The 20,007-nt window shown below is 46.6% G+C and overlaps 1 protein-coding gene across 7 annotated transcripts in view; it reads left to right on the plus strand.

The window, feature by feature from the left end:
- The window catches only part of GABA-B-R2 (gamma-aminobutyric acid type B receptor subunit 2), a 352,176-nt gene that overhangs the window by 279,760 nt on the left and 52,409 nt on the right, over positions 1 to 20,007 (plus strand). For all 7 annotated transcript variants that reach the window (XM_077644165.1, XM_077644163.1, XM_077644164.1 and 4 more), the window contains exons 7-9: positions 15,813 to 16,040; positions 16,732 to 16,792; positions 18,516 to 18,599. In XM_077644165.1, the coding sequence (XP_077500291.1) occupies positions 15,813 to 16,040; positions 16,732 to 16,792; positions 18,516 to 18,599 (373 nt within the window). The remainder of the gene's footprint in view (positions 1 to 15,812; positions 16,041 to 16,731; positions 16,793 to 18,515; positions 18,600 to 20,007) is intronic.

Here is a 20,007-nt window from a genome sequence, read left to right on the forward strand (position 1 = left end):
TTGTCCTCTAATCCGGCATGACCAGGTGTCTATGTAATTTTGTGATGTTCTTGTAAAAGAGTAACAGCAATGAGTACTACTGATTTTTTCAGGTGTCCAAAGGCAGTATGATCATTGCAGGTTTGCTGTGAGTCTGTGACAATGTGCAGTTAATTAAACAGCATATAGCAAGCTAGCAAACAAAAGATGAAAGCCGGGCAGGCCGTCTTTGCGTACTGGGACCTGGTCCAGAAGCGTCATTCGCAAAGGAAAGGTGCGCACCTAGAGAATGCAATCCAGGCTGATTGAGCAGTTCGACTGAATTCTTCCCAGTCGAAAAACACAACAGAAGATTTTCTGTTGTCACGAAACATAACGTTTTATGCGTCTGGCCGTGAACTTGTAGCAACAAGAGAATTTTTTAACAAGGACAGAATTTTGCGTAGGCACTACAAAATGCACTAAAGAAATACGTACTAAAGCATAAAAAGCTAATGCACTGCAGCAAACTGCTACAGCGCAGAAAAATCTATTTGCGATAAAGCTACAAAACATTTGGTCAGATTTTTGACACGGTTCTGTCGCTTTTTTCGTCAGAGTTCCTTGAGCAAATTCTCCGCTAGCTTTCTTGCCTAATGGAGGGAACAGGTACCGGACAGACAACCACGCCCCCTGCGTGGATCACGGATCGATGAATTCTTCTTTGTGCATCGCTAGCGGCTCCCACTCCTACAGTCGGCACGCTTCAAAGACTCCCCTTCGCCACCTTTCTTTCTCTCGCAACCTCCATTTCCAGCTCCGCGCCAATTCTTTCTCGCCTTCATGGAGGCAGAGTTCGTGACTTGCATACGCCATTCCTGCCCATCTAATCAGAGTGCCCCGGTGCGAATGAAATGCAGAGAAGGGGGAGACCTGCTGCTCGTGTAACATAGTGCGTCCTGCACTTGCATCCGCGCATTCCTCCTTTCACCTTTTCTGTTTCCTTATCTCTAAAAGGTCGCGGAGGCAATGTACGATTTGAGAATGCGTCAGTGTCACAGCTGCCGGACGTTGGGCACCCGAAAGAACTCTCCCGAGGCTCGACACGTCAGAGGGAGAGCTGCTTCAGGCTTGTTTTTACAACACGCGGGTAAACAAGATTTCCCTGAGTTTCTTTTCTTTTCCCACGGAATATATTGAAGCTTTTCAAGGAAAACATATGTTCCGTTTATGTCATTTTTTTTATCTCTACCCTCCTTATCGAAATCACTGCTTATCGCTTATTAAAGTTATGGTCATCCTAGGTGGACCTGCAAGGAATATGGAAGGAAAACTGCTTATTCACTTCATGCCATACGCCTCGCAGTAACGACGGAAAGGATACTGTCTTTCTCTGTCTTCGTTTTCACTGAAGTAACTCCTTGCGGAAGGAATACCCTCAAGAAGGCAGCCGCGTTTCGATGGAGGCGATACGCAAAAGGCGCCCGTGTGCTGTGCGATGTCAGTGCACGTCAGAGATCCCCAGGTGGTCGAAACTATTCCGGAGGCCTCCACTACGGCACCTCTTTCTTTCTTTCTTTCTTTCTTTCATTCTTTCTTTCTTTCTTTCTTTCTTTCTTTCTTTCTTTCTTTCTTTCATTTCCTCCTGTATCCTTCCCTTACGGCGCGGTTGGGGTGTCCACCTAGATTTGTGAGACAATTACTGCGCCATTTCCTTTCGTCAAAAAAAAAAAAAATTTTACCAATATTCACCCCCTGGTGGGTATGGGAGGAAAAAGTGGCGCCACCGTCTATGTAAGTTTCTTACCGAGTAGTTTCCACCTTGGAGAATGCCGGGAAGTAGCCACTTCACATTTGACGGCGCTAGTGTTCGGTCGAAAACGTGGAAGTTCTTCTAACAGATGGTGTCTTACTCTTTCAAAAAAATTTAACGCAAATGTATTTTTGGAACTATGCTGTAGTAAATATGAAACCATTTTTCGCGCTTTGCCTCAAGAAAAACCGTTATCGTTAAGACTGAATCCACGTTTTTGCCGCACACCGGCCAAACCAAATGCGAAGTGTTCATTTCCTGGCATTGTTTGAAATAATGAAACACTGCGTCGTCTCTTTTTCCTCTCGGTGGGTGTATGAGAAGCTCTGTGGGGTAACACAATACCATTGTCAAGAGCTTCTTGAATTCATATTTTTATAGCGAATAGTGCTACACACTTTACACACTACTGTACACTATACAGAACCCTGCACAGAACGGCGTGCAGTGTTCGCTAGAAGATGCTAAATAGGAAGCCATTACCAACTCGTCCATATAAATGTATTAAACTTTTCAAGAGGTTGCCTAAATGTTGCTTTCAAAGAGCGGTTAAGAAACAAACACGAGATCTTTTATAAGTCTAATGCAACGCCCACCATGTGATAAGTCTGCATGGTATGGAACTTGAGGTTCAGAGGGTTACGTTCTGTTCTTGGACGGGTTCAGAACCATGCCGCAAGTTTTATGACTTCGTCAGCAATGAATGTAAGTTTAGGCCTAGCACTATGCACATCAAAACATAATTATGACAGATTCATTTGCGTCGACGCCATCTATCTGCAAAACTGCTGATCGCGTACATTACTATTTAAAAGAAAGTGGGATGAATATGTATTATTATCGTTAAAGGACAGTTCCAAAATTTTCTGAGGTGTGATGCCGTATTCGTGTCATTAAGAAATGGTAATAATAATAATTGGTTTTGGGGGGAAACGAAATGGCGCAGTATCTGTCTCATATTTCGTTGGACACCTGAACCGCGCCGTAAGGGAAGGGATAAAGGAGGGAGTGAAAGAAGAAAGGAAGAAGTAGTATAGTCAAGGGTTCGACGAAAGCTCGTCTGGTCAGGCATTAATAGAAGCAAAAGATTACAGTCACTGACCAAGTCAAAGTAATAACAAATTGACGTTTCGCAACCCGTACGGGTTCCTTGTTCACGTCACGTCAATTTGTTATTACTTTGACTTGGTCAGTGACTGTAATCTTTTGCTTTAAGAAAGGAAGAAGAGGTGCCGTAGTGGAGGGCTCCGGAATAATTTCGACCACCTGGGGATCTTTAACGTGCACTGACATCAGATTTTAAATTTTCGCTGTGGTCAACCACATTCCGCCGTGCGTCGTCGAATGCTTCCCAACAATGCTGGGTGAACTTGCCTTCAAAGAGAGCGTTTCTGCGTTGAAAATGTACCGGTGTCGTAAATGACGTCATCATGCGCCGCTCACTTGGCGCTGTGCGCTGCGAAGAAGCTTGAAGGCCGTCGTGATTTTAATTGATGCTTATGTCATTTCAAACGCTAGGCCAAAATTACTTTCCATGCTTTACCTGCAAATTTCACAGATTTGACCCTTTAAGTTCATCGAATTGTGAAACCTCTGCAGTTGCCCTTAAGTCATGCCACGACGCCGCTTCGGGCAATTATAAATATCTAAAAAAATTGAAGAATAAGAAGATAAGAGCTGCAAAAAAAGCTTAGTTATCAGCCTGAGAGTTGTTATTTATTTGTACATTATGGGGATGTTGCGCGACCTGCAGTAAAGTACGGCGACGAGATAGAGCGAGATAATAAACTTAAGAAGTACTTTGGTTTCGGCTAGTTGGCGCATAGCTTCTAGATGATGCCAGGACGGCGCGAAAAGAACAAGGACAAAAGCGGCGCAAGAACATAAGACAGGCGCCTGTCCTGTTGTGTTCTTGTGCCTCTTTTGTTCTTGTTCTTTTCGCACCGTCCTAACATCATCTAGAAAATGATAAACTTCACTGTATGCCTTCAATGAAAAAAGATTATCCCGTTTAGGAGCCCTCAGTCCAGGCTACTACGGCAGTGAAATTCGCCACAGAAGGCGCTTGAAAGGTGTGGTGCTATCGCGGCTTGGTTATTCGGTGCAGAAAGAAGTGAACCGCCCTGCTACTCGGTTGCTTCGTCTCAGCCCGCCGACGGGCGTATTTGATCGACATGCTCGCACGTGCTATTCGTTAGTTCTTTGCGAAAGATCGCGCTCTCATTTAGACGTCGCCGGTCTCGTTCGGGCTATACATAGGGCAGACCGCCGCAGTGTCCGGGCGTGCGATAGACGGCGCCGAGTAGCCGCTTTATATGCTGATAACAGCGGGGCTCCTAGCGGGTGGTTAGAAGAGCGGCGCAGGCAAAGTGCTCTGCCGGCGTAATTCCCTGCAGCACCGAAGCAGCCACTCTGTGGACAACTCAGATTTTTTTCTCTCAGTAAAATTCGATGATTTGGCTTTTCGTGGCTCTTCTGGCTTCTGTTCTGCAGCTAAGTACCTGTTAATGGTTCATAAATCTGGAGTTCGGTACGGAACGCGTTCTGCGTCCACTATAATCAAACTCGTGACGTCGAAGACGTTGAGAATATTTGTTATGGACTCAGTGACTGCTGCAAAGAAGTGAATGGTAGTGTTGTTAACCTCAGAGATCTGCGTAAATGTGCTGACTTTGCCGTAGTTTCTCTTTGAAAAGGCAAAAGGCACTGGAAACTGTTTTTAATTTTTTTGCGGAATTTTAGTTTATTATTTTCCTGATAAACAAGCTAGGCCTGCATCACCTCCCACTACAAAGTACCTGCCACTGAAATCGCCCTTTTACTTATTTAGTCGGCTTCTTTTTATTTTTAACGGTGCAGTAATTTCTTGGATGGCAAGCATTCGTATGCATTGAGAACGCAAGGCAGTATTTCTTGAGCTCGCACTTTTTTCTTATTTTTCAGGATGTTTTCAACGGGCAGAAAAAGAGGCATCAGAAAGGGCATATATTTACACAGCCTTTCATGCAGCCGCACATAGAGGTCCCAGAAAGCGGGCATGCCGCTACACGACATAAAAGGAGCGGTGCCAGCCTGAAACACATATCGAAATAGGGCTTGACATTCTGACGCACGCACACATACACAAAAAAATAAAAAAGTGCCTCAGATTACGCAGCCTCATGTTGGTAGTTACTCACGGTAATGAACAGTCTGCTTCGCTATTCTGAGTCCACACTAAGGAATCACAGTTGCGGCTAATGTGCCAGTTCGGTGCATTAGGTGACGTTGCAATAACCCGTCACTCACGCCGCAAGCGTGACAATTCCAGTGCATAACGACTAAAACTGATTGCGTCTCTGCAACTGCGGTTTTTTCTACGTCCCTTGGGGCAAGGACTTACATCAAAACATTCATTCACAAGAAAAACTTGTCATTTTCAAAAATCTATGCATGAGCACTTCCTGCCAGCCACTGCCATGCTGTCTCACAGCAGAAACATTTCGTAATGCCAGGTTGACTCGGAAGACAACAGGTTCTTGCAGTTCCAACAAAATCTGTCTTGCGGTTTAACGTGTGCTCTGGCGGCCCTTTTCTCAATGCACGCATATATGCAGTCTACTCGACGCTGACGCGAATTCCCGGGTGGTAATATAGGTTTACGGCCAAACGACATTCTGAATAAATACTTACGTGCAATGTAATATCCGTACTTATTTACCTACATATTCACATGCAGGCGACTGATTTAACAGCGAGAGCTGTATAAGGGTCGTCGGGCAGGTTTCGCAGCGTTCGATACCCGCGACTTAAATCCGCAGCATGTTCGACGGACGTGTGATACTTATTCGGTCGGGCGGGGAGGTATCACACTGGAGTCAAACCTACCATGCGTACCTACCATGCCTTATTTCTTATTGAAATTGGGATCTGCGTAGGAGTACATTTCTGACGCTCCAGGACGCCACAAAAGGTTTTCGTCGATAAATAATTGGCGAGTCCTTGAATGTTCCTTTAGCTTCCCACTAAGGAAGACTCCGAACGTGTTCCGCGACAAACATTAATGCGTCGATGTTTAACAGATCCCTGATGGTTGATACTCTCTGTTATTCTGTGAGCTGCTGGCGGCGCGGGCAGACACGTATAAGAAAAAATATCTATCCGTCTTTCCGCCTTCCTTCGAGGCGGTAACGGGCAGTGACAGCTGTTGAAGCCACTTAAAGTCGTGGCAGGGAGCGGTACGTCTGCGAGACATTGCCATCATTGCCAGAGAGCATTTCCAGGAAGTGGCATCTGCACCAGGCAATAATAACTGCGCCAGGCGGTAACAGCTGTATTAGGCAGTGACGGCTTTTAAAAGCCGCGACGGCTGCAATGGCAGTGACGGCTGCAAAAGGCAGTGGCGGCGGTGGAGGGCAGTGAGCGCCGTACCAGGTTGTGGCAGTCATTCCGGGCAGTAGTGGTAGTAGCAGGCAGTAATAGCTATACCAGGAAATATCAGTCATACTACACTCTTCACAAGAGCCATCAACCGGCATGACATTCATTGTTATGAGCCAAGTCCACATCGACAACGTTATTATCAGTGAGTGCCAAGTGAAGCGATCCGTATGGCAACTTCTAGTCGTAGCGTATGTTTTCTGCGTGGCTCATTCGGACTCCGTACGTATTCTGCATCTCACCCGTATTGATCGTAAGGTACATACGAAGTCTGCACTTATGCTGCAGACAACGCGTACGGGAAGGTCGAAATGCTTACTGATTCCGCATGACGTCATTAACATCGCGTGGAAAGCACGCGGATAACCTCCCGGAAGGATCATGCAAACATTACAAAAAGCATAGGTTAATGGTATGAATTTTCATGTATTTTGATATTACAGGGAAGACGTACTTTCATTAATGCGTATCCCTGGTTTTAGGTTAAGACATAAACAAGTTCGCTTACAAATATCGATGAATGGTGGTTTTCCAGGCACCCCTGTCTCGTTTTCTTTTTAACTGAGTAGGCTGGCCTTGCTGCCTTCCAAACGCTGCACGTATTTCGGCCAGGGAAAAAAACTTATAGACCGATCAGCTTCGCTACGTCAGCGCGCACGCGCGCAAAAGAGCAGAGGTTGGCTGGCGCGCTGACGGCGCGCCGACTCCCTCCGTGCGCTGAACAGCTCCGGCGAACGGCGGCGCCCAAGAAGGAATGCACCCGCCCAGCGCCCCCGCGTTATGCAAACAGCGCGAGACGGCTGTGTGCTGAGCGACGGAGGCCGACGACAGCTGCATCCAAGTGCCTCGATTATCGTCACTGCGCGCGGCCATTCGCATCTATAGGAGAGCGCGCGAGAATTGCAGCACTCCGCCGTCGGAGAAGAGCGTCTATGGCTCGTGCACGGGAGACGGAGAGGGAATTCATACGTCAACGGCTTTGCGAAGAAATCTCGCCCTGTTCTCGTCCGTTTCTCTCCATCCACCCTGTTTCTTTTGTCAGCAATTCGCAGCCTTCGAAAGGCCCTTCGCTTCGCTTACACGGATTCTGTTTTTTATTCCCCGAAAGCGAATACGTTTGAGATAGAACAGTGACCAGCGATGCTCGCTCGTGCTAACCGCGCGAATTCTCTCAAAAATGTCCTTGCCATCTTTATGCAGGTAAGGTAAATGAAAAAAAGTAGAAACTCGGCGTTTTGCTCCATGAAAGAGACAGACTATATTTCAAGTGAGCCGCCATTCAATGTGGAAAAAGGCACGGCACAGTAGTTACCATGGATAACTAACTTCCGTCAGTTGCCCATAAAAAGTTGCACCGTTGCCTCCAGTAGCTTGCATTACTAACAAAAATAACGACTTACGATGAATATTACAGGGCGCAGCTTATTCCTCAAATTATTCCTTGCAAATGTTTGAGTCGGCGCTCAATAGAAATATGAATGGAACACTTAAAAAGGCCTGAAAATTATGCATCGGGGTTAACGATTGAGCATAATTGAAATCCGGGGGAGTGCGCCGAATTGAATCTTGAAATTAATCCGCGCAGGAAGACAAACCAATTTTTTCCTATCTTTCATCTGCTCCTTTCGTATTTTGGCCCTCGCGGACTTCAAGGTCTGTGAATTAGCTTCATCTTTGTCACCATCATAAACATCCTTACTGCGCCCATTCCAGGACAAAAATCTATCCCATATATCTTCAATTAACTCTATCCTGCGCCAGCTGTGGCCGCACTATCTCCACAGACTTCCCCGCAGACTGGGAGAATTGCTACCGATTCATTTTGAAACCTGCCGGAAGACACAAGCCAAGAGAAGAGATGAGCACAAGACGAGGCTGGACTAAAAAGTTAAATTTTATTAGGAGAAAGCGGCAAAAAGAAGTCCCATAAAGAGATACGCGCGCACAAACTCCAGAGCAGTCAAAGGGCGAAACAACCAATCGAAAGTCACTGGCGTACTAGTGAATCATCTAGAAAAGCAAATTCCTTACCGTGAAGGTTCACCGACGGCTTAGCCACACACGTGGCCTTAGCCTTAACGATGTAGTAAGCCTCAACTATCAGTCGACAGATTTGTTTGTCACTTTCATAAACCACTGATGTGTCACCGAAATCAAGCATACAATAAGACAGGTCATCCTCCGATTTGCATTCACAAGATTGAAAGTGCAATGCCAGATTAGAATTCGCCTTCCCCCCTATAGACAAAGTGCTCAGTCAGGTGCACATGCACACATCTACCTGTTTGCCCGAAATATTTTCGGCCACAAAGCAGCGGAATGCAATAGATATCATTACTCTTGGAAGTGTTGAACCCTTTTATGTGACACTGTGCATTTTGGACGATTACCTGTAGTTTTATCAAGCCTCCTTTTATCGGCTGCCAAAGGTCTCCTACCACGCTCTTAGATGCGAAGACAACAACAGTGTTCATTTCCGCGATTTTCTTGAGACGATGTGAAATAGCGTGGAGGAGAGGTATAGCGGCCAACATTTTTTCGCCGCGCCACTACGTCAGCATCATCCGAGTGTGTGTTGCTATCTCCCCCAAGCGAGTGAAAACACGCCCTGGCAGGCGGGCGAGATGAGCAATTGGGAACACAGCTGCCATTAGCTTGGAAGCCTGCTCCGAGAATGCGTCCTCAACACCGTGATGTCATAACTTACGTAAAGCTGACATGCTGCACGTGACTGTCAACCCGTTCTTCACCAGCCTTGAGTGGTCCGACTCATAGCTAAGAGGCTTCCCTGGTCTTGGGCAGTAACCCCAACACACGTGGTCGTCCGCAAAGCGCAGATCTAAATCAAGAAACTGCACACGGTTTTGCTTAGGAAATTCAGACGTAAAATATAGGCCTTGGCCACATGCCTTAAAGATTCCTAAAACATCTTGTGCCAACTTACCTGAGCCCTCCTTTTCCAAGAAAAACGAAGTAGTCATCAACATAACGAAATGCCACTATGCCAAACAGGGCTATAATGCCTTGTAAACTTAAAACAGAAAAAGGTCGGTAAGCAAAGGTGCGACCGCAGACCCTATGCATACGTCCGATTTTTGGACGTAAATACCGCCCTGCCACGTGACCAAAGTGGAGTTGAGGTAAAAGGACATCTCCGTGAAGCTAGCAACCTAAATCCCGCACGCATCTGTAAAAGACTGTTCATCATCGTCCTCCATGATGCAGTCTTGCACAAACCTCAAAAGTCTATCCTGCGGCACTGAACAGTGCATGTCCTCCACGTCGATGCTCATTCCATAGCACCTGTCCAGGTTGCTGTCCATATGAAACTGTATTACGGTAGATGAACTTGGCATCAAAAACGGGTCCTGGACATTGTGCGTCTTGAGGCGTTTTTGCAGAAATCCTCATATCTCGTGCTGCTAAGTGCGACGCTCGGAAACAATCGTCCTTTTAGTACTTTTCCGCGCCACCTTCAGGCGCTTATTGCCGTGAGCCTCCGCGCTCTGTCGAAGGCGCACGTGCCGTGCGTCAGCTATCTGGGCTACGCCGAGAGAAGCTAGGCAATGAATGCTGTCAGCCAAACGCGGGTATCTAATCGCACAGAATCTGTTCTCGCGTTTTCAGTGGCCCAAGCGGCTGACAAAAGCATTTTTGAGTCACCGAATGGAATAATTGCAGTGCCACCTTGGCAGCGCAGGTTCCCCATAGGAATTAGACACTGTGATCACTCCGATTGACTTTCACGTTCAGACATACCATCACACAGAACGTGCAGATAATCAGATCGCTTTATTAAAGCTATACACATGCGTGAACATGCTCGAAAAACAAAAAAAAAGGAACACAACATCCCGTAAGACGCTTTCCAACGAAATGAACAGGTAGCACTTGTTACCCTGGAAGAAAAAGTCCGTGGCTCCTAGTAGCCGACTGCGGCTTCTCCAGACTGCTTCACACTTAAAATTCTTTTTGGGAGCGAGTCATAAAGCGTTTTTACTACCGTCGGATCTCTCTGAAGATGCCCCCACTCTCCTTGAATAGCCTCCCAAAGCTGATCAGAGTTCGCTATAGTGAGGCTGGACTGTCGCGAAAGCCTTTTTTTCATTAACCCTCATACATTTTATATAATGTTTAAATCTGGACTCTTTGCCAGCCACTCCAAAGGATAAATGCCGAGGCTATGCAAACAATCTTTAACAACATTTGCAGTATGGACAGAAGCTCCATCCTGCTGGAAATGAAAGAATCCATCCGGGAACGGCCCATCCAGCACGTAGGGGACAAGGACCGTCTGTATGATGTCCACGTAGGAAGCAGCTGTCATTCTTCCTTCGATTCTATGCAGGGGCCCAAGTCCTTTGTAGCTTATTGCTCCCCAGACGTGGACTAACGTGCGGCCGCTGGACCGCACATTCAACACATAGTCCTCGCCGTACCTGCAACGTAGTGGAACCCTTAACGTTATGAAGCAGTGTTAGAGTGGAAAAGTGCACGGGTTTTTTAGAGCCTATGAAAATCCCATCGACTTATATTTCTGCGCGTTTACAATTCTTAATCACTGTGGTCATTACGGACAAAGCCTAGCTACAATAAAAAAAATGTAAAAAAATGTCTTACGATTATATGTCTTACAGGCCTTTCACAGGGCGCCACACCTGTTGTTGCTGGTCCCAGTGGGTGTAGAAAGTAGCTTCGTCACTAAAAACTACAGCCCTCCAGTTTTCCGGAGTCCATTCTTCCACAACTGAAGCAAACTCGAGGCGCTGTTGCTTATGCGATCCTTGAAGGTATGTCTTCTGTGCACCGACTCTGTTCTGTATACCTGCTTCGTGAAGCCTGCGTCGGATGGTGTCCGTAGAAACATGCCCCAGTTGAAGTTCATCCCGAATTTCGCGGGCACTGAGACAGGGATCCGCAACTGCGGCTGCCACTATCCTTCGGTCTTCTTCATCCGTGGTCCTCCTTGGATGTCGATTTCGGACGGCATTAGCAAAACAACCTTCTCTGTAATAGGTCTGCAGGACTCTGTCCACTGTCGCCATCGGACGACCTGTTGCTGCACATATGGCTCTTTGAGACTTCGTTTGTCCCATTAGGTAGATGGCTTTCCTTTCCTGCAGCGTCAAGCGCGGAGCCATCGTTGAAACCTATGTGAAGCATTTTCGAAACCGCACATGGCTTTTAAATGCATTGCTAGCTACTGCAAGTGCGCAGGAATGCGTTTGCGCATCGCAAAGCGCGCATGTTTTGACAAAGAAAATGATGTGCGTCAAACTTCGAGCATGAAAAAATTTTCCTAGGCGTGTTATCTCGACCTCGCTATTGCGGCTTGCAGCGCCTTCACCGCGGCTGTGAACCGAAACGGCGATAAAGCAGCAGGCAGTGTAATCAGTGAAACGGCGCATGCTCAGATGCAGGTATCTCGAACCGAATGTTATCAGTAGGCGTCGTGCGTGCAGAAAAAAACGGCCCTTTCGAGCGCTCTAGACAGACGTGCTGACGACTGTACTGTGGCTTCCGCTCACATTTCCGTGCCGCTATTACGTCCGTGTCTTCACTCAAAAACCTGCTCTTTTCATCTTCCGGAATATGACGGGCAATGCTTTGAGACATCGCCAAAAGCACTTACGTTAGGTTGCAGAAAGAACTTCAGCCCTCGCTCCAAGATGCGCTTGTGCCCTGTATCCATCTCGTTGCCTCCCAGGACAAAAAAATTACCCGAGGCGATAGCGGGCTTCTTCAGATAAGGCAGCGTGTGGAGTACAGTCTTCCATATGAACTCCGTGATTCGATCAGCCGTCTTGCTCGATTCTGCTAAGTATTCTCTGTCGAGTACGACCATTGCTGACACAGTGGACGCGTAACGGTTCCCTGTGACGGCAGGCTTGCCTACCCCACTCTGAAACCAGGATGCGACAGATTCTACTTGAAAGGCCTGGGGAAGGCTGCAACCAACCACACAAGGACTGCACATCCGGGGGCAACTTCGGTGCTTGACGTACCAAGACGCCGTCCTGGATCTACAAATGCAAAACTCTATCAGAGCCACTAACACTGCCGAGTTATGACGTCAAAAGTTACACGTGGAAAAGAGCCCAATGAACTAGAAATGAACTAGAGACTGGGCGAGTTGGTACTGATTCATCTTAAAACCAGCCGGAAGACACAACACATGAGAAGAGATTATCACAAGACGAGGCTGAGGTAACAGATAAAATTGTATTGAAGAAAAGCGATAAAAGAAGACCCGCAAAGAGATGCGCGTGCACAAAACCCCAAAGCAGTGAGAAAAAAAACATTTGAAAGTCACTGGCGTACTAGTGAATCATCTAAAAAAGCAAATTCATTACGGTGAAGTTTCACCGACGGCTTAGCTACACACGTGTCCTTAGCCTTACCGATGTAATAAGCCTCAACTATCTCACAACAGATTTGTTTATTCCTTTCAAAAACCACTGATGCGTCGCGGAAATCAGGCGTGCAAAGAGATGGGTCGTCCTTGGATAAGCATTCGCGGGATATAAAGTGCAATGCCAGATTAGAATTCGCCTTCCCCCGTATAGTCAGGTGCACATTCAGTCAGGTGCACATTCACACATCTAATCTACCTGTTTGCCCGTAGTAGTTTCGGCCACAAGGCAGCGGAATGCAATAAACCACATTACTTTTAGGTGTGGAACCTTTTCGTCTGACCCTGGGCATTTTGGACGATTACCTGTAGTTTTATCAAGCCTCCTTTCACCGGCTGCCAAAGGCCTGCTACCGCGCTCTTAGATGTGAAGACAACAACATTGTACTTTTCCGCTACTTTCTTGGGACGGCTTGACACATCAGTGGTTTATGGAAGTGATAAACAAATTATATGCCCTACCCAAGCCCATTTCTTCTTGATTTCGACTAGGATGTCTGGAGTCCCCAGGGCTCCATTTTAAGACCCACAATATTCCTAATTAACACAAATGACAATTCCACTAATATGACGTCTACCGTAAGGCTCTTAGCGATGATTTATCTATGACCACTTGGATAATTATGCTGAATTCCTGAAATTGCAGTCTGATCTAGAGAAACTGGAGGAATGGTGCCGAGATTAGGAGATGAGAATTAACACAAAAAACTAAACTGATAAGATTTAGTAAACCCGTTAAACTATTTTTCTTTAAGTACACGATTAACAACGAAGTGATAGAATCAGTAGACTCTCATAAGTACTTGGGTTTCTACCAACCTCCACCTTATCGTGGACGGTTCACATCGAAAAGCTACTAGTCAGCACCTACAGAACACTCGGATTCATTTGTCGCTCACATCACCAGGTAAACAGTAACACAAAGATTCTTGCTTATACTTCATTATTTAGCTATAAATGAGACTGTGTGGTTCATATGCAGTCCCCATCACGTATATCTTATTAGCAAGCTAGACAGTCAACGCCATGTATTTAGAATGAACAGACACCAATACGAAGGTATAAAACGCTGGGAGCAAAAATAAAATGGCGGAGCATTAATTGGAGCTTGGGTTACGTCCAAGTACAGTTTTGCATCCGGGCAGCGAAGATACACGCGAAGATTTCAATATGGCGACCGCTGTCACTGGGAGGAGCTTCCCGATCCCAATTTAGATGACGTTTATATTTTTTTAACAGCTCATTGTCGTAGTAGTATTATCTGCGCTCTTACTCTGAACGCCGCCAGTTGCGGTCATTCGTTTTTTAAAATAATCCAAGTACAGCCGCTTTCTTCGAAGCGTTTTGAAGCTCCTATCACGTACCTTGTACGGCTGGTGTATCATATTAAATGAAGCGAAAGTAATCCCAAATGGCAACCAGCATCTGTGTTTGAGACTCATTACATATGATACTTGCTCTTCCACGTCAGTGAGTGCTCAGAACATTACTTTCGAGACGAGCTATCTTCCATTACTGCTCTACTTAACCCTATTTCTCCGAAGTATAAAAAAAGGTGAAAGGTCAAGTAAGACCTAGAATGAAAACGCCAGCTCACCATGACAAACGATGGGTTCGAACCAGCCGGCGTTCTGCGGAAGAAAAAAAAAAGAACGTATGATAAGAAAAGGCCAAAAACTTCGACGTACGTAGCAGCCATAGTGGGGTGAACTTCTAATCTTGGAAGCTTAACGAACAGTGCGCCCTCGGCGGCCAGCTTCGCCGTCTCTATTTCGGTCTTGCCGAGCCATTGCCTTTGCAAGCTTCAAACATTAATTCCGTAATGGCTGTACCAGGAACGGAGCGGCCCAGACTGGGCTGTTCAAAAAGAAACATCGGGAGATTCCGATTGCAGCGGAGATTTATTTGGTCGGGCTAAATGCGATTGCCTGCGGAACTGCACTTGCTCAGGTCACTGTTTGCTGGAAGGCAAGAGAAAACCAGAAAGAAAAAAACAGTGAAGAAGACTGTGTTGGGACTTCTCCTCAAAGACCTCTCATACAATTAACCTAGGCTTCTGTATTTTTTTTCTGAACTGTATTATGTTCCTCTTTACAGCCTACCCCTCTGCTAGACTGGTCTTTCTTTCGTCAATTGCGCTTGGCCTTCCTAAAGAACCCAGCGCATAGAACTGCAGTGCCAGTCTTACGTAGCGTGCACGCCTAAAAGAAACTACGTACGGCCTTCTGTAACTTGACTTCGAGCTGGTGCTGTAGCCGGTAGATGGGGGCGGGGGGGGGGGGGGGGGGGTGGATTTGCGGAGCTGAATTTCGTCTCTTGCTGCCATGGCAGGCGAAGTCAAGAGATAGTCTTCAGTAGCAGGATAAATTGAATCACCCATGTCCACAAGGTGGCATGCGACTAAAGCTTCAATCAGTGAACTGTCGGGGTCACGTGACAATTTGTCGCGTGTACTAATTCGTATTGATAATCCCGCCATCTCGTCGTCCAGATTTGCGGCGAGCTCTACATCGGTTCTGTTTCTGCTTTACATCGTGCCAGTCCGGTATATCCCCTTCTGGCTAGCATCAGTTTACCAAGATAATATGGGAGCCGCGCGTTTCGAGCGATAACAAAGCGAGATGGGACAGTTTTTTTCTTTATTCTTCCCACCCCCTGTCTCTCGTACTGCAGTCTTGACATCCGTTGTAGCGAGAGTGCCGCCATCTTGGCTCGGACAGCTGTCATACGTGCGTAAGCAGAATTTCGCACGAGACGCATGCTACACTTCAAGCTGTCTTGTTTTACACGCCTTATTTATTCCAGTGACGTCGCGCGTACGTGTTTCACCTTACAGCAGCGATGACGTGATTCACTAGAACCACCGTGGTGGCTCAGGGGTTCTAGCTATTGGCTGCTGATCAAGAGGTCACGGGATAAAATGCCTGCCACGGTGGCCGCATTTCTGTTGAAGTGAAATGCAAAACGCACATGTGCTGTGTGATTATAGTGTGCGTTTCAAAACCCTGGGTGGTTTATAGGAATACGAAGCCCTCCGCAAATCCGCATATTTCTCTTTTTCCCTCTCTCTGCTTTACTTCATTACTTTCTTTATGAGGTGCTAACCCAGCGTGAGACAATCACTGCGTGTGCTCCTTTTCCTTGGGAAATGTTTCAGTTGAATGTAGTTCCCTCTCAACTCGCTCATCTCTTCCTACCCTCTTTGCGCAGACGCCGACGGAGTACGAGGCCGAGTACAACCTGATGCGGAGCGGCGAGTACTCGCGCTTCCACGGCTACGCGTACGACGGCATCTGGGCGCTGGCGCTTTCCATACACGCGGTCATCGTGCGGCTGCGCGCCAACGACACGCGCATCTCCGAGTTCGACTACCGCAAGGCGTCCTGGGGACGCCTCTTCAAGGAGGCGCTCAACGACACAAACTTCATCGGCGTCACGGTACGGGTGGCTGGGGCTTCGCATCTTGCAATGTCAATTGGGATTCCCGCGTATATGAGAAAATGTCAGTGTTAATAAATTAATTAATTACCTAAATTAAATGGGTGCCGTATACGGTTCGTGGAAGAGAGGGAAGTAAATACTGAGAGGAAAGATCCTTGGTTGGTCGTGCTCAACCTTTCTTGCTCATTGTGTCTATTTTAGGAGGTGCAGCTAGACCTGCGACGTAAAATGTCTCAGACGAGATGGTAGAAGTGGGGTGTTTGCTTAGAAATGCCTAGCATTAGTAGGTCTGTAATAGCGGGCGGTTCTGTCTGTCGGAAACAAATTTATTGCTTCGCATTCCTGCTACCTTTTACAGCGACCGCTAGCGGCCAACGGCGCATGCGCAGATGCCCCTGAGGCGCCAAGTGCACCCGCATCTTGCCTACTTGGCTCTGTGGGGCTTGCTGCTCATGAGCCGTAGGAGAACCGCAGCAGTGGCGTACAGCAGGGCTATAGTAAATCTATTCTGAATGAGCTGTTACGAATGTAGACGCAGTGTCTGACTACATTAACCTTTACAAGGCAGTTATAGAGGTCCAGGAAGGAAAGTCAGCAATAATGTACGAAGGGTGGGAAGGAGGAAAAGAAAGGGGAATTGAAGGCAGGAGTAAAGAGAAATAAAGCACAAGTCCATCGTTTTGCGCAGGGCCCCGTCCGCTTCTTTCGTAACGAACGCAAGGGCCAGGTTCTCCTGAAGCAGTTTCAAAGTGAGTTTCGTTTCCACTTTTACTTTCTTTACTTTGCTGTGGCTGGTTCGGCCATGCAATATCATTGGTTAAACGACAAATTTCGTATCCTTCTACTGGTGATTGTTTACACAGCCAACACCTATACGACGATGTCAGTGGTTGAGGACTCCGCTATGCTGCAGCGCCTCTGATATGATAGAAACAGCAGTAATCTGTTTACTAATAACTGTCTTGTTCACAACTAAGCTGAAACACTTCGCGCAACCGTTAATCGCTTTCTGCTGTCGGAAAGAAAATTTGCCAACCGCCGAAAAAAAAATTGCGCTCCGCTGAAAGAGCTGCATACCTTCGGCGCCATTTTGTTTGGAAATTTGAGCTGAACGATACTAAAGCTGTACTTTACATCGATGCGATTTCCGTGTCCTTTCTTATTTATTTCCTGTCCAAAAAACCTTCTGTATGTGACCCCATGTCCTGCAATCTAACTAGGACGATAGAGACCTTCTGTGACCCTTACAAGAATTTTTTATCTTTTTCAGACCACGATAGGTGCCACTTAGTGTCCAAAATCGTATCTGCAAATACAATGGAGTCTAGCTGCTTTGCACTACCCAGCGCTCGCCTGCATATATGCATCCTCATATCCTTCAAATAGAGTTCTGATTTTATTAAAAAATGGGCCAGGCCTCCATTCGTTGAAGTTTACGAGTGAATTTCTTTGGCTTTTTCGTGTCCTGTGATTTTTGCAATGAGCTACTGCTTCGGACATATTTTGTGGAGTTGTCAGAATTAAAAAGGTTAAAAAAAACGGTAAGTGTAAGCCTCTCCATGCGTTTTGCAGACTGCCTAATCTTAGTCAAACAAAAAAAGCGACTTTTTAACTGCATAAAAACTTAACATTTGGTGCCTATCTCGTCGTTCAGATTAGATGTACGCATAGAACGTACTGCAGGAAAGGCATAGCGCTTTCTAGGACGGCTCATTGATGGCGGTGTGCACATTCATGTGGTCAACCTTCTCGTCGCTCAAAGCGCACCTGCTTCCATCCACTGCTGTTGTTCGGGCTATCATCAGCACGCATTGTCTTCCTGGCTGCATTCGTGGATTGAGGAGTCCCCCACCAGCCGCTTTTCTTAAGTGGAAACCTCCCCCGGCTTTCTTCGCCACTGCGCGTCGTTCACGTGACGCCGTGTTCAGCTACTTCTTTTTTTAGTGCTGGGAAACGGACTCAGCCTCCCTCGTTGCTTTCTCTCCTATGGCTGTTTGATAGCACTCGCCCGTTTTTCAGCGGCCTTAGCAAACATCCGCGGCGCATAACGAACGGACGAGTAATGACGATGGGGACGATTTCAAGAACTCAGCGCGGGAGGCTACAAGTTAGAACAAGTGGTTGAAATCTTGTATGGGTGTTTGCGTGCGCTGAGTAACGCTCATTTTTTTCCTACTGGATATTACTGCAGCGGCCAGTTCAGCAATCTTTCGGGAAAATTGTTCTTCGTGATCACCTTCATGTTTGTACTCATATTCGGCTGCGTGTTCGAAGCGCTTTCCGGATGATGTTAGCCTTAGCTTGCGAGAAATCGGAGTTATAAGTATTTCGTGCGTAAAATTTACGGGACATATAAAGTTGGAATAGCGTCTGTGATGATGCCAGGTAAAAATTGATAACTTATTCTTGTTTGCTGCAATTCAATATTATCTTTCCCGAAGCAGTGTAATTGGCGCCAACCTGCTGTTGCAGAAAACCAAGAAGTGAAGATAGGCGAGTTCGACTGCCTTACGGATTCCCTGGACATGTCCAAGGGTGTTTCCGTCATCTGGAGAGGTAAGCTGCCCTGAGATATAGGATTTACTGTGTCGCGTTTGAGTGCTTAAACCTGTATTCGCTGAGCCGCCCTCCCCGCCGTCGCCGTCGATATTGGCAAGCCGAAATGGCGCGGTCGAGGCAGGACTAAATGAAAGCTAATTCTCTCTATACTAAGATTCTTCCCTAACACCACGATGATTATATTTAGTAATTGTCACTTATTTTGCTATTAAGTGACGCAGTGGAGAGCCTCATTAAGTGTTTTCCACTTCGCTTATTTGTAAGCGTGTCAATTGTCTATCATTACATGAAACTTTTCCATCATTCATACGCCATTAAATGCCGTTTTGTTCACTCTGGGCTCCTCGTATTTACTCCGCTTATGCGTCCTTAGGACATTCACACCGGTGTCTGCACTGAATGCTGTACTGTCGAAACCAAGGTTCTGGGTTCGTCTTCAAGCCTTATAAGAGAGGAGAGAAAAGGAGACTTTATCTCACAAGCCATCAATTCCCGACAGAACATGGCGCACCGTGGCGAATTTAGTTCTTTTCGTGGTCGAGTAAGAGTAGCTAGCCAGGACATTCCTTGCAGTAAGTAGTTAGTAAATGAATATCACGACGTCAGATATCGTCCTAATCACAGCAATTACAAGATGAAGCGGTCTAAACAAACAGGTTGATCACTGTGGGAGTAGATATCAAATGCTACATATTCCTGCCTGCATTCAAATGCACGCTCATCACTTTCTAAACCGAGTAGAATGCAAGCGTAGCTAGCGGATACGACAGGAATGTGCACATAGAAAGACTAATACCATGACACTTAATGGCAGTAAGGGCCCCGTCCATTTATATTACCAACGACTCTCTACATAGTTAAACCATATTCTACGCTTGAATCCTCGATGAACAATCAGTAAACGGTGGTGGAAATGCTGGAGTCCATGGTGGCGATAGCGGAAACAAGGATGGGATGTTGAAACACCTAGTGGTCAAAGTGGGAAAGGTGATGGCCACGCTTAAGCCAGTAGTGGTGATAACGAAGACCGCTGTTATGGCGGTAAACGCACAAAAAGGTGATGCTAGCCAGCATCACTGGGTGCGCACTATGTCTGCCGTAGTAGGACGCCACGTGAAATGAGGCTGAACTTTCTTTTTCATATTCAGCACAGAACATAAAAGAAAGGTCTTCGTGTCCCAAGGAAGCCCTTCTCTGAAGTCGTCTTTTGCCTTGCCTCGAAACCTGCACAAAAATAACGCCGTGGTTTTCACTGACTCTGGCTCTTTTACAGTAAAATACAGCCTGCGTGTGCAGACCGCTCGATGCTCCAGCTTCCTGGACGCACTTGGTCCGTTCTCTCTACACGCTTATAACCTGTTGATCGAGGAGACCGTACATTTGTGACTTATCTAAAGAGTTCACT

This window comes from Amblyomma americanum, chromosome 11 (genome assembly GCF_052857255.1).
Source record: "Amblyomma americanum isolate KBUSLIRL-KWMA chromosome 11, ASM5285725v1, whole genome shotgun sequence".
NCBI classification, from domain to species: domain Eukaryota; kingdom Metazoa; phylum Arthropoda; class Arachnida; order Ixodida; family Ixodidae; genus Amblyomma; species Amblyomma americanum.